At 38.8% G+C, this 14,096-nt stretch overlaps 1 protein-coding gene across 1 annotated transcript; it reads right to left on the bottom strand.

Annotated features, from left to right (window-relative positions):
- Nucleotides 1–1,348: 1,348 nt before the first annotated feature.
- On the bottom strand, nucleotides 1,349–13,886 carry LOC307118672 (C-type mannose receptor 2-like; the record flags this gene model as incomplete). The annotated part of the gene is made up of 6 exons (XM_079804387.1): nucleotides 1,349–1,704; nucleotides 1,869–2,219; nucleotides 4,365–4,718; nucleotides 4,811–4,849; nucleotides 13,680–13,806; nucleotides 13,866–13,886. The coding sequence occupies 6 exons, from the start codon at nucleotides 13,884–13,886 to the stop codon at nucleotides 1,349–1,351; spliced, it is 1,248 nt and encodes a 415-aa protein (XP_079660513.1).
- Between the last annotated feature and the right edge of the window lie 210 nt (nucleotides 13,887–14,096).

Consider the following 14,096-nt stretch of genomic DNA (forward strand, 5'->3'; position numbering starts at 1 on the left):
CCCTCTCCCCTAATCCCACCCTAACCCCAAACACCAACACCCTCTCCCCTAATCCCACCCTAACCCCAAACACCAACACCCTCTCCCCTAATCCCACCCTAACCCCAAATACCAACACCCTATCCCCTAATCCCACCCTAACCCCAAACACCAACACCCTCTCCCCTAATCCCACCCTGACCCCAAACACCAACACCCTCTCCCCTAATCCCACCCTAACCCCAAATACCAACACCCTCTCCCCTAATCCCACCCTAACCCCAAACACCAACACCCTATCCCCTAATCCCACCCTAACCCCAAACACCAACACCCTCTCCCCTAATCCCACCCTAACCCCAAACACCAACACCCTATCCCCTAATCCCACCCTAACCCCAAACACCAACACCCTATCCCCTAATCCCACCCTAACCCCAAACACCAACACCCTATCCCCTAATCCCACCCTAACCCCAAACACCAACACCCTCTCCCCTAATCCCACCCTAACCCCAAACACCAACACCCTCTCCCCTAATCCCACCCTAACCCCAAACACCAACACCCTCTCCCCTAATCCCACCCTAACCCCAAACACCAACACCCTCTCATCTAATCCCACCCTAACCCCAAACACCAACATCCTATCCCCTAATCCCACCCTAACCCCAAACACTAACACCCTCTCCCCTAATCCCACCCTAAACCCAAACACCAACACCCTCTCCCCTATCCCTGTGATAATGAGTATAGTAAATTATGGTAAAATTACTCTAGTAAATACTATAGTGTTTTTGAACCGTACTATAGTAAATATACTACAGTAAATTAACAAAGTGTAGTAAATACTATAATATACTACAATTTACTGTAGTATCTTTACTATAGTATGGTTCAAAAACACTATAGTATTTACTAGAGTAATTTTACTGTAATTTTACTATAATATACTATAGTATTTTTCCATATAAAACAGTTTATTTTTTGTTTGTTTTTGGTATTACCTTCTAGCAAATGAGTAAAAGGAAACAATGCAACCAAAATATCCCTGTGATAATGACTCAACCCTTTCATAAAGAGTTGCAGGTGTTGTAGAGCGTTTGATTGAACAGTCTGTGTTGAAAATAATGAGTGGTTTTTCCAGAAGAGAACGACTAAAAGCCACAGATGTAAACCCATTTTGATTTCATGGGGTCTTTAAAACATATTTATATATAGTGCATATTAGTATTTTATACTCTTACATTATAGAAATTAATTTCTTTGTACTGATACAAGCACATTATCTGATGAAAACAGTAAAAAACTGTAGAAAAAGTGTTAAAAAAGATATGCCAGTCATGAAAGAACAACACAAACATATCATTCACTCATAATTGCTGCAGATGAAGTTGAGTGTGTGGTTTTCAGGACGGCTGATCCAGCGCTGATCTCCTCCAGACTGAACTGCTCCAGATCTCACTGCAGACTCACATTGATCTGAATCATCTATCGCCCAGTTCTGATAGCACACGGTCTCTCCACTCACCCAGAACCAGAGTCCCACAGTGCAGGAGTGACGTAAACCCAACCACACCTCCTCAGTAGACGCCCCTTTAACCACATTCATCACACGATGCTGCATCTCGACTGAATGAACCGAGACCAGATCCACATGATTCTGTCTGCAGTATCTCAGAGCTTCAGACCACGTCCGCTTCTCTCTGATCAGAATCAGTTTATCTGGACACAAAACAAACCACAAGCAAAAACTAGAGAGAGACTGATCAAAAACAACATGCAGAACAAACACTGTGGAGGAATCTGTCATGTCAGACATGTAGCGTGAACTTTAAGATATCTGGAGCTGATGATGGACTGTGTGTGTTTTGAGAGGATCTGCTCACCTTCATGACACACAAAAGGAAATTGGTTGTTGCAAGCAATGTTATTCCATTTTTTCTGAGCAGCCCATTGAATCACTGCACAGTTTTCATTTCCTCCAGCATTATCAGGTTGATTAGGAGCCCAGTCTCTGAATGAGGAGTTCCTCTGATCTGACCACTGCCATGAGTCTCTGAACAGGCCGATCCAGATCCAGACATCATTAGATATGTGACTATCATTGATGAACTTCTGAATCTGTTGACTCTCATTCTGGTTCCTCACACTGACCAGATCAATGTGATTCTGTCTGCAGTAACTCTGAGCTTCTCTCCAGTTCTTCATCTGATTGACAAAGACGAGTCCTGTGTTCACTTTAAGAAAAACACATGGAAACAGATTCAGAGTCAGTTTGTTCATTATTCTTACACTGATTTATGGTTTGGATGTGAATAAGAGCAGCGGTGGAGCATCAGAAACACGTGTCATTCAGAGACTTTAGAAGTGAATGAGATAATGAAGTGATTATTGACCTTTTTTTGCTGCTGCAACTTTGTCTTTACAAAAGCGCATTTGTTATGGCAAAATAAATTATGACGACTCAGTAATGACAATTCAGTTTTGATGACGACACTATAATCATGTAATGACCTGTTTCACTGGTTCATATAGCATTATTAATATAGTTAATGTTCTAATAATGTGGCATTATTAATATAGTTAATGTTCTATTAATGTGACATTATTAATAGAGTTAATGTTCTGTTAATGTGACATTATTAATATAGTTAATGCTCTATTAATGTGACATTATTAATATAGTTAATGTTCTATTAATTTGATATTACAGTATATGTGTGATGTTACAGCTTGAGATCCAGCAGTGCTTTCATTATCTGACAGAGTTTAAACACACACACGCACACACACGCACACACACGCGCACACACACATATATCAGAAATCAGCAAATGAACCTCAGCAATGGTGACATCATAAAGCTTCATGTTGCAGTGCATGATGGGAGCCACCAAATAAATAAATTAATGTCTCCCATCATACATTGCAACATGAATAAATTATGCAGTTGAATTGTCCTATTATTTTCATTAATTGTTGTTATATAATTATTATACAGTTATTATTGTTGTAATATTTACGTATTGACAGCATTAAAATGTAAAATATTTGTGTATAAACAACTTTACCGATGTACAAATGTGTATGTATTCCTATTTATGAATATTATTGTGCCATTAATGTTTTGATTCAATTGTCATATCAATTATGTTTTCAGTCGCATTTATTAAACACAGTTTACTCATCTACTTATTAACCCTCTGAACCCTGAGCTGTTTTCTGGGCCCTGGAGGTGTTTTGACATTTGTGCTTATTTCTGTTACTTGTATCATTTTCATGGCTAAAGTCTGATTACACTGTTTTCAGCACAAACTCTGCTACAATAACTTCATTTAAAAATTCATTCCAAGCTTTATAAAGAGATATCTGTCGTGTTTATGAGGAAAGCTTTCTTTGAGTTCTGAGGTCATTTTCAGACACATTCATGTCTGTGAGGCCAAAAATGACGGAGTATTTTAAGTTGTTTTACACTGTCATGAGGAAAAAGGGTTAAGAAATAATAAAATTTCCCTCTGTTCGTTGCTTCTGCTGCAAACTCATTATGGAGGATTACATGATGTTAAACAAGACTACACTTTAAAACCTTAACATGAATAACATTTCTTTAAGACACTGACAATAGATCCATAAAATACACCAAAACACAACATAAATCCACAAAAGACATCAATGAAATTTTTCTCTGTAATCTAAATCTTTACAATTCATACGAGTGCATGGAACGGATCCAAATTCAGCACTTCATCCTCATCTCCACTCTCAGCAGCGACCGCAACGTCAAATCCCAGAGCAGATTATGATGAATTCAAAAATTGCGCCCACAAGAAGCGTTACAACATGTTTTATGGCAGTGATATCAAACACTCATTGGCTCTCGCCTGCTTCATCACAGATTGCGACATGTCGTGCTTCTCCTAGTCGGTGGTCCAATGTCATACAGTGAGAGGTTCAAAGACGGCCGTTGAGACCAAAGATAGCCTACGATCATTTACTGACAGTGTCAGAGATTCAGCGTGAACATCATCAGCGCGTTCTGTAAGGCTATGCAGAGAACATATGATGGAATATAGATGGAAACCTGTGACGTTCTGCCCAGAGCTGTTCACGTCCTCACACTCAAACAATTCAGCATTCAAGATGACTTTTGGAAATCAGTGAATGCAAACAGAGAAAAATAACTGCAGAAGTGGAGGAATTCCGAGACAGAATTAAGAATTGCCCTGCCTCATTTTTTTTTTTTCTTGAGAAAATGGTACTCAAACTTTGAGAAAAATTGCCTACCCTGCCTTTAATTTATAAGTTAATAATATAGTGTTGTATTTGGTATATGGTGCGTCTATAAATGAACGGTTGTTGTAATTTTAAATATCTGCACTCACTGTTGTTGCAGATGAAATGACGAGGATCACTACATGACAAATCATGAAACTGTCCATTGCACATCATTCCACAATAACTGGCTTCAGGTTGTCCAGGTGCCCAGTTCTGATAGAGCGCAGGTTCACCTGAAGACCACTGCCATTTATCAACACCCGTCTTCTGCAGCCCAATCCAGACATTCTGAACACCTCCAACATTCACACTCTTCTTCAGCTCGTTCATGTCGTTCATGTTGTCAACGGTGGCCAGATCTGTGTAATTCTCTCTGCAGTATCTCTGAGCTTCAGTCCAGGTCTTCAACACGTTTATAAAGTGATACTGACGCTGAACACATTCAGATACGGAGCAGAGAGCTGTGAAAGAGAGGGTTTGATTTAATGCTTTTCATAACAGGGTCAAACCTGATGAAACTATAAACCATAAATAAAACAACAAACACACTCACCAATGAGAAGAAGAACGACATATAGAGTCCGGTCCATTTCTGAGGAAGAAACACATTGAAAAACTCATCTTAGAGTAAAACATGATCATGTAATAAAAATAAATAAAACATTGGCAGTTTTAGCAATCATTCAGACAATATTAACATCTCAAAGTCTAATTGTGTCTGAAGAATGAACATGTGAGTTGTTCTTACTTTAGAGGTTGTGTGTTTCTGTCCTGAGTCTGATGTTTCTGTCTGCAGCTTTAAACTACGAGATTATTATATCTGCTCTCATCCCTCATTCAGCACATCATTTGTGTATTTCTCTAAAACTAATTTTCATATTCACTTCCTCCTTATTTGTGTTTGTCCTTTGTTTCTCTATATTTGCATATTGCATCTGTGTCAGTCAGTTTTAGTATATATGGACCATAATCAAACAATTATGTATTATATTTTAACTTTAATAACTAAACAGCTGCTTTAATGATATTGCTGGACTGCATAACTCGTGTTACGTCCCTTCATCTGGACATGTCTGGGCCTGTCCACACACACTTGTGATCTTTGCACTTCATCATTTGTCTGCTTACGTCACATTTTTCCTTGTATTTGGTCCAAGTGTTGAAGTGGACATGAAGACCGCAAGAGTGTGTAGAACTTCTGATGACCCAATGGGACACACATCATGTTCATGCACACACTCTCTAGTGGCCAAGACTGCGAGTGTGTGTGTTTGGACAGGCCCAGTGTTTGTGTTTCTCTGTTCTGGGACACTTTTTATCTGTTGCTGTTTAAACTGAGGGTTGAGTTCATTAGTGAAGACGGTGATACTGGTCACTGAGAGCCTTTAAAAACCCTCCGTCTGAAGCTCCGTCAAAGAGAAAGAGATGTGTGTGAGATGAAGGTGTGAGTTCAACTATTGAGAGAGTTTGGGGTTTGAGAGAGTTTTCATTTTTAAGAATTAGTCTTTTTGTGGAAATTCTTATTTTGTTTAGTTTCATACTCCTGCTGTTTGTTTCTAAAACATGAACATATTTGCATGTAAACACATCCTCATCACTCATTTGTTTATGTCACGCCACATTTAGACGTTCAGGATGAACAACATTTACATCTTATTTTTGGAGGCCAAGTCAACATCTCGTTGTTGTGCTCCTCAAACCAATCCTGAATATTTTTTTCTTTGTGGCAGCACATTATCTGCTGAAAGAGCCACAGCCACCAGGGAATACCATTTCCATGCAGGGGCGTCGGACTGGGGGGGTAAAGGGTACCGAGGCGTGGGGGGGGGGGGCGCTTAGAAGGCAGTTTTCTATACATACATACATTGAGGAAAATAAGTATTTGAACACCCTGCTATTTTGCAAGTTCTCCCACTTAGAAATCATGGAGGGGTCTGAAATTGTCATCGTAGGTGCATGTCCACTGTGAGAGACATAATCTAAAAAAAAAATCCAGAAATCACAATGTATGATTTTGTAACTATTTATTTGTATGATACAGCTGCAAATAAGTATTTGAACACCTGTCTATCAGCTAGAATTCTGACCCTCAAAGACCTGTTAGTCTGCCTTTAAAATGTCCACCTCCACTCCATTTATTATCCTAAATTAGATGCACCTGTTTGAGGTCGTTAGCTGCATAAAGACACCTGTCCACCCCATCCAATCAGTAAGAATCCAACTACTAACATGTCCAAGACCAAAGAGCTGTCCAAAGACAGTAGAGACAAAATTGTACACCTCCACGAGGCTGGAAAGGGCTACGGGGAAATTGCCAAGCAGCTTGGTGAAAAAAGGTCCATTGTTGGAGCAATCACTAGAAAATGGAAGAAGCTAAACATGACTGTCAATCTCCCTCGGACTGGGGCTCCATGCAAGATCTCACCTCGTGGGGTCTCAATGATCCTAAGAAAGGTGAGAAATCAGCCCAGAACTACACGGAGGAGCTGCTCAATGACCTGAAAAGAGCTGGGACCACCGTTTACAAGGTTACTGTTGGTAATACACTAAGACGTCAAGGTTTGAAATCATGCATGGCACGGAAGATTCCCCTACTTAAACCACCACATGTCCAGGCCCGTCTTAAGTTTGCCAATGACCATTTGGATGATCCAGAGGAGTCATGGGAGAAAGTCATGTGGTCAGATGAGACCAAAATATAACTTTTTGGTCATAATTCCACTAAACGTGTTTGGAGGAAGAAGAATGATGAGTACCATCCCAAGAACACCATCCCTACTGTGAAGCATGGGGGTGGCAGCATCATGCTGTGGGGGTGTTTTTCTGCACATGGGACAGGGCGAGTGCACTGTATTAAGGAGAGGATGACCGGGGCCATGTATTGCGAGATTTTGGGGAACAACCTCCTTCCCTCAGTTAGAGCATTGAAGATGGGTCGAGGCTCGGTCTTCCAACATGACAATGACCCGAAGCACACAGCCAGGATAACCAAGGAGTGGCTCTGTAAGAAGCATATCAAGGTTCTGGCGTGGCCTAGCCAGTCTCCAGACCTAAACCCAATAGAGAATCTGTGGAGGAGCTCAAACTCAGGCCAGAAACCTGACTGATCTAGAGAAGATCTGTGTGGAGGAGTGGGCCAAAATCCCTCCTGCAGTGTGTGCAAACCTGGTGAAAAACTACAGGAAATGTTTGACCTCTGTAATTGCAAACAAAGGCTACTGTACCAAATATTAACATTGATTTTCTCAGGTGTTCAAATACTTATTTGCAGCTGTATCATACAAATAGTTTAAAAAATCATACATTGTGATTTCTGTATTTAGTTTTTTTAGATTATGTCTCTCACAGTGGACATGAACCTACAATGACAATTTCAGACCCCTCCATGATTTCTAAGTGGGAGAACTTGCAAAATAGCAAGGTGTTCAAATACTTATTTTCCTCACTGTATACATGCACTAACTTTTGTATAGCATTTATGTACAAATAAAAAAGTTCCTGTGCAAAACTAAACTTGTAGTTAGGCACTGGTTTGGTATAAAAAGTCATTTTTATGCTGTGCAGGGCCCCACCACTCCTCTCGAATCAATGTAAATGGTACGACCCGCAGGTGCTTCTGCTGCAGACCTGCGGTGAATCAGTTAATGAGACAGAAGCTGGAGTTAGCGGTGATATGAACTAGGAGGACAGCGGAAGAGTCATGTCTTTCTTTAAGAAAGGAAAATCAGGGGCTCAAAAACGAAAAGAAAAGAAGATTAAAGAGAGAAAGGCAAATGAGGGCAAGCAGTTGCTCACTCAGTTTTTTGAAAAGAAAGGTGAGCTCCAAATGCATCATGATGTTGATATTAGGTGTGTTCCACATCAGCTAGATGTAACCGATCGGCGAGAGTAGCCGCGTGCAGGCGGGGTGGAGCTGCAAACGGAGACGTGAAGTCGGACACTTTCTGTGTTTGCATACTTTATCAGCTGAAGTGAAATAAATGCAATATTTGGCAATACACAGATGTTTCAGAGACATTGTCATGTAATACTTTATGCACTGCTTAATACAGCGTGTGTTTGTACAAGAATAAAGTTTAACATATAAGCCTACACTATCAATGAAGTGGGGTCTACGTTTTTATCAGTTTTATTTTGATAAACATGACAATATAACATCGCGACTACATGAAAGGAGGTTTTACTTTTATAAAAAACAGATTTGTGCGCATTAGTGGAACTGAAGGTTTTAGAATAAACACTAAACACACGTGATCGCTGTCATGCGGTAAATCTGGCCAATCGTGGAACGGCTGTGTCGTCATCAGAGTCTGTGCAGCCGCTCTGGAGAAACTGCACCGGCTCTTTGTTGATATACGTCACTGTCACGTGGCTTCAGCGCTGCCTCAAATCAGACAACATTTCTGACCAGCATGCACTGCTTCAAGTCAGCCGCTGATCGGTCTGCACATCGCTGGGTGAAGTCCAACAAGCCTTTGTTTTCTGGTTTGTCATGTGATTCCATTGTGCTCTCATGTGATCATGTCATGTGTTTCCCTAGTCTCTTGTGTCATGTTGTTATTGGTTGATTTAGTCATGTGTTCTCAGTTCAGTTCTGTCATTGGTTCATTGTCTTGATTGTTCACAGGTGTGTCTTGTTGGTCATAGTCTCTGTGTATTTAAGCCCTCATGTTTGCGATGTGTCTTTGACTAGCTTTGTTATATGTAACCCGCTGTTGGTGAGTATCTGTCCATGCTCCATATTCCATGTTCCATGCTCCATGTAGTGATGGGCAGACCGAGGCTTCGTGAAGCACTGAAACAGTTGAAGCAAATGTGCCATATTGTTTCAAAGCTTCGAATCAATCCGACATCCGTCTCTACGGCGACATCTAGTGGTCACTTGCATGTGTTGATCTGAAATAACCTTGACAATGATCCATGTAAAAAAAAAAAAATAGTTTTTAACATCTGTCTGACAACTACATGATCTTGGTTGTGTAACCTGTAGCCTCGTCATTGTGAATAACTATAGTTTTTTTTGTGGTCATGAAAAATGAACATTAATAAAATATATAAAGCCACAATGTGTCACATTTGTTACATAACATTTTTATTCAAAAATATGATTTGCTCTGCTGTTGAAGGAGTTAGCTGACTTCTTTTTTTACATATAATTTCTCCAGCCTTTGAAAAAATCCTCTTACATGGGACACTTGTCCTCTGCACCCTCCAAAATGCTCCAAAATCACAATACACACATCTCACTTTATTTGGGGTTTCCAAATGGAAATGCTCCCACACCACAGATGTACGGCATCTCTTGTAATGGACAATAACAAAGATAACTTCCTGATTAACAACATCCTCATTCTGGGAAAATTTTATATAGCCTACACAAATGCAAGTTCTTAAAGGTGAAACCAAGATTTTATTAATTTCATAATGAGTTTAAAGGGGTGGTAAAACACATTCTTTTGAAGGCTTGGCTGTGTTTGTGGGGTGCACTGTAACATGTGTTCATGCTTCGTTTTAAAAAAAATTGCCTTATTTTTCATATATTTGACCTTTATTCTACACTGCTCTGTCCCTCCTTGTAAAACGGTCTGATGCTTTCCGGGTTGTATGAAGCCAGTCCCTCAAAAATACGCAGTGGGCTCAGATTGGTTAGCTGGCCCAGTGTGTTGTGATTCGCTAACCGCAGTGTACGTCGGAAACGTCACGCCCCTTACCGGAGGCTGTTCAGTATTAGAAACAACGGCGTCAATAAAACCATATGAGCTCGAATCAGACCCAGAACATTTTAGTGAAGATGATCGAGCAGAACCTGCTCAGTCCTCGAGAGTAAAGACTGCGGATCTATAATGATCGCTACTGAATGGCACTTTAACTTTTGTATTTTTAGAACGATTATAGCCAAATACCTGTCGCAAGAACTAACGTTAACCCAAAACGAACACTAAGCACTGGCTTTAACTAGTAAGTTAGCCAAATCACACACAGAACCATGTTTAGCATGCCTGTAGATAAACAATACATAAAAGCTCTAATCAAAGAATCATTTACACTAATGCCAAGTTCGCTGTTGAGATTTTAACGTTAATGTTTGTAACGTTAGGTGTTCGTCGGATAACGTTAAGTATGAATGAGCATTTAACAGACTGGTTTGCAGAACAGCGTTGTCATCTGTTTACTTCCTTGCTACAACGTACAATTAACCTATTACAGGAAAACACATCGATGAAAAATAAATCAGACTTACAGGTTGTGGCCCGTGAACAGCTTCTGTTTGTAAATCCAGGTTTCATGTCAAGCCGTTGTGCATATCCTGTATTGAACTCGCGAAGTTTGTGGAAGTTTGTGTTGTCCTCCGTGAAATGTGCAGCGCGCGCGTCGTGCATCCACGCACCGGGAGTGTTTTTTTCACGCAGCTGACGTTGTGCAAATCTGGCATTGAAATCGCGAAGACGGTGGATGTTTTCCTCTGTTAGATGTGCTGCAGGAAGCCCTGCGCGCGCCTGATTCCCCGCTGACTCAAACACACGTGCATATAACATGCTGTATGTTAAACACTCTGCAACGCACCCCCGTCCCAAGGAAGGCTGAACAGAGCAAGTACCCCAGACCTGCAATCCGGATGAAAATAACAGCGTTTCCTCGGCATCGCGGCAACAACACTCCAGCCTAACTATACCACAACAGCGCCGCGATACAAAATGGCCTCACCCCCCCTTATTTAATATTCTCGGAGGAGGGGTTTATGTAAATATTGAGCCTGGTGATGTCACCAACCCTGGAGGAATGTGTGTAGTCGCCTACTGGCCGTTTGCTGTAGTTCTTAGAAACTGATTTCTTTAAAAGCAAATATCTCCCTTTGCTTTAAACTTTGAACGTTGTAACTTTGCAGATGTTGTTTATGCTAAAGCAGCAACATTACACGCTAGCTAAAGTTAGAATAGTGAAATCGTGGTTTACCACCCCTTTAACTCTTATACAAAAGCCCTCAAAGTTATGAAAATGCAATCAGTCTTTTTTCCATTATAGAAGAATATGATCTTCAAACAAAACCCTAGCCCCTTTAATGTTTTTTGTTTCTTTTATTATGATTTGCCTGATATATTTTTCTACTGTACTCTCAAGTACATGATCTGTATTTTGTAATACAAAAATGTTCTATTATTGCCATGCTGTTTGTAAATGATTATTTGTTCAGCAATAAAAAAAATGTACGGCATCTCTTATGTGGAGCCTCCATTTTTATCTTTTCTATTAATATATCTATCTATATATCACCTATGAATCTATATAATTCTATATCTCTCACTTATGCTGTGCTATCTGTCACTATCTAACTTAGCCTATATGAATGTGTCACTATATCTATCCTATCTGTCACTGTCTATACCTATCAGTCAATATATCTCATTTAAATCTAGCCTAAATATAGACTAACTAACCAAAGCACACTATAAATCTCACTTATATCACAAAATCACTGCTATCACAAAAACTCTCTCCTCTCACAAAAACTGACGAGGTGAAGATGGATTTACTTCACATTTAAACTGTGGTGAATTAGTTTTCGGCAGGCGCCACCTGATGAAACACTTCGAAGCTTTATTTAGCCATAGTCACGTGACATGGGTGTTTCAAATCACAGTTCGGAGCAGTGTTTCGAAACATCTGCGTTTCGGGATCTCGGCAAAGCGGCGAAACATCAGTTTAGCGTTAGCCAACCCTAGTTCCATGTTCCATGTCACCGTTTGTTTTGAATATGTTCATGTTTATCATTAAACTGCACTTGGGTTCATCATCGCTTGCCTCCAGTGGATCCCTTCATTACACTTGTTTTGGCTCAGTCAGGATGCAGTGGCTGATTTTAGATCAGAATGTCCAGTAATTTATGATTAAAGTTGAAGAAGTGTATTTAACGTTCTTTGGCAATGTTTTACATATTGTTTCCCATCTAAATCCAGTTCAAAATAAAGTAAAATTGTAACTGCTTGTACATGAGCGATAGGAAATCATCCATCCATTTTATCCACCCTGCTATTATCAGTTTGTTACAATAATTTCATAAAATCAACAAAAAAATCATACTGATAATTCACTGACAATAAAAAATGACTATCAGTCAGATTATCAATAATGCAGTAAAAAGTAAACAAAAATATGTTTTATTGAACTGAGATTGTGTCCTGTTATTAACTTCTTACAGTTCAATGTTCATGAATGCAGTTTTGATGTGCTATTTTACTACACTGTATATTTATCCAGTACATACAACCGAAATATGACCATGATTGTTACATTTATTAACCCTGAACACCCGCTAAATGTTGATGTGTGTCTTTCTCTGTCTGTAACTATAAGCATGAAACTCTGATACACTAATTATGATACATAAAAAAAAGAATACACAGTTGTGTTATGAGCTATTTATGAAGATAATGGCAAATGCCTGATTCAAGTGCAATTAATAAGCAAAAGCAAAAGTGAAGATCTTGCCACACTACCAGACAACCATATAATGAAAAACACACCAAGGCTTCTCTCACTCTTACTCTCACTCTTACTCTTTCTATATATATATATATATATATATATATATATATATATATATATATATATATATATATATATATATATATATATATATATATATATATATATATATATATATATAAAGATATATATATATATATAAAGATATAAATGTTACGTTAATTTTGTTTAAGCACTATTTAATTTAACTGATGCATGATGTCTACAACTGGCAGGTTTTTAAAAGCTTTTTTAAACATTTCAGTTTGTGATGTTACATCCTTACTCATAAATCTATATCACTGTTCTCTTGTTTCTGTATTTATTTTTTTAAGACAACATCAAATCAAAGTAGCTAATGAAAGAAGTATTTTCAATATAATATAAATGTAATAATGTCAAAATACTTAATTTCTTGGGAAATATGGGAGAAAATTTGCTTAATTTTATATAAAAAAAATAAATAAATATGCATTACATAAATATTCTGTGTATATTTTTATAAATCAACAATAATAATGTTAATTTTTGGGAGAGAAAATATGAATCTTTGTTATTAGAATTTTGTATTATATATTATTTTTTATTTATTTTCGGAAATGTAGGAGAATATTTTTTTCCTATAAAATCAAAATACATAATTTTAGTGAGAGAAAAGCTTAATGTTGATATTTATTGAATAATTAAATGACATTCTTTTCTGATGTAATCACTCATGTTTCTGAGGGTTAATGAAAAAACGGCATCTTGCAGTGACTGTATGAATAACTGACATGCATGAATGATGAACATAATGAAGCTCAGTTGCACTGGAGATCTGCTTCAGGAATCTAGAAATGAAAATCACAGAGCTTCAGGTCTTCCTCATCATTAACCACATCATCACGGAGGGATTTTACTGTGTTTCTCCTGGACTGACTCAAGACTCACCGCCGCCTTGTCTTCTTCCTGAGGTGTTTGAGACCAGCTCAGCTTCACATTGGTGATTCCTCTCACAGCCAGCGCTGACGTCAGCTGCAGTGAACGCTTGTTAATATCATATTGATGCATCAGAACAGGATAAGAGACTCACGTCACACTCTCACCTCTTTAAGCACTTTCTCCATTACTGTCGGGTCGGTCAGACTGGAGCTGGATTTAAACGCTAGCTTCACAAACGATCGTCTTATATGAACTAAAGAAACAAAAACATTCGAAAATTGCATCAAACAAACACCAGTATCAGTCACACATACTCTCTTTATTTTTATTATTTGTTTAAATATGCAAGCACAGTTACAACCATCTACGCCAGGGGTGTCAAACTCAGTTCCTGC

This window comes from Gobio gobio (genome assembly GCF_949357685.1).
Source record: "Gobio gobio genome assembly, chromosome: 2".
NCBI lineage: Eukaryota > Metazoa > Chordata > Actinopteri > Cypriniformes > Gobionidae > Gobio > Gobio gobio.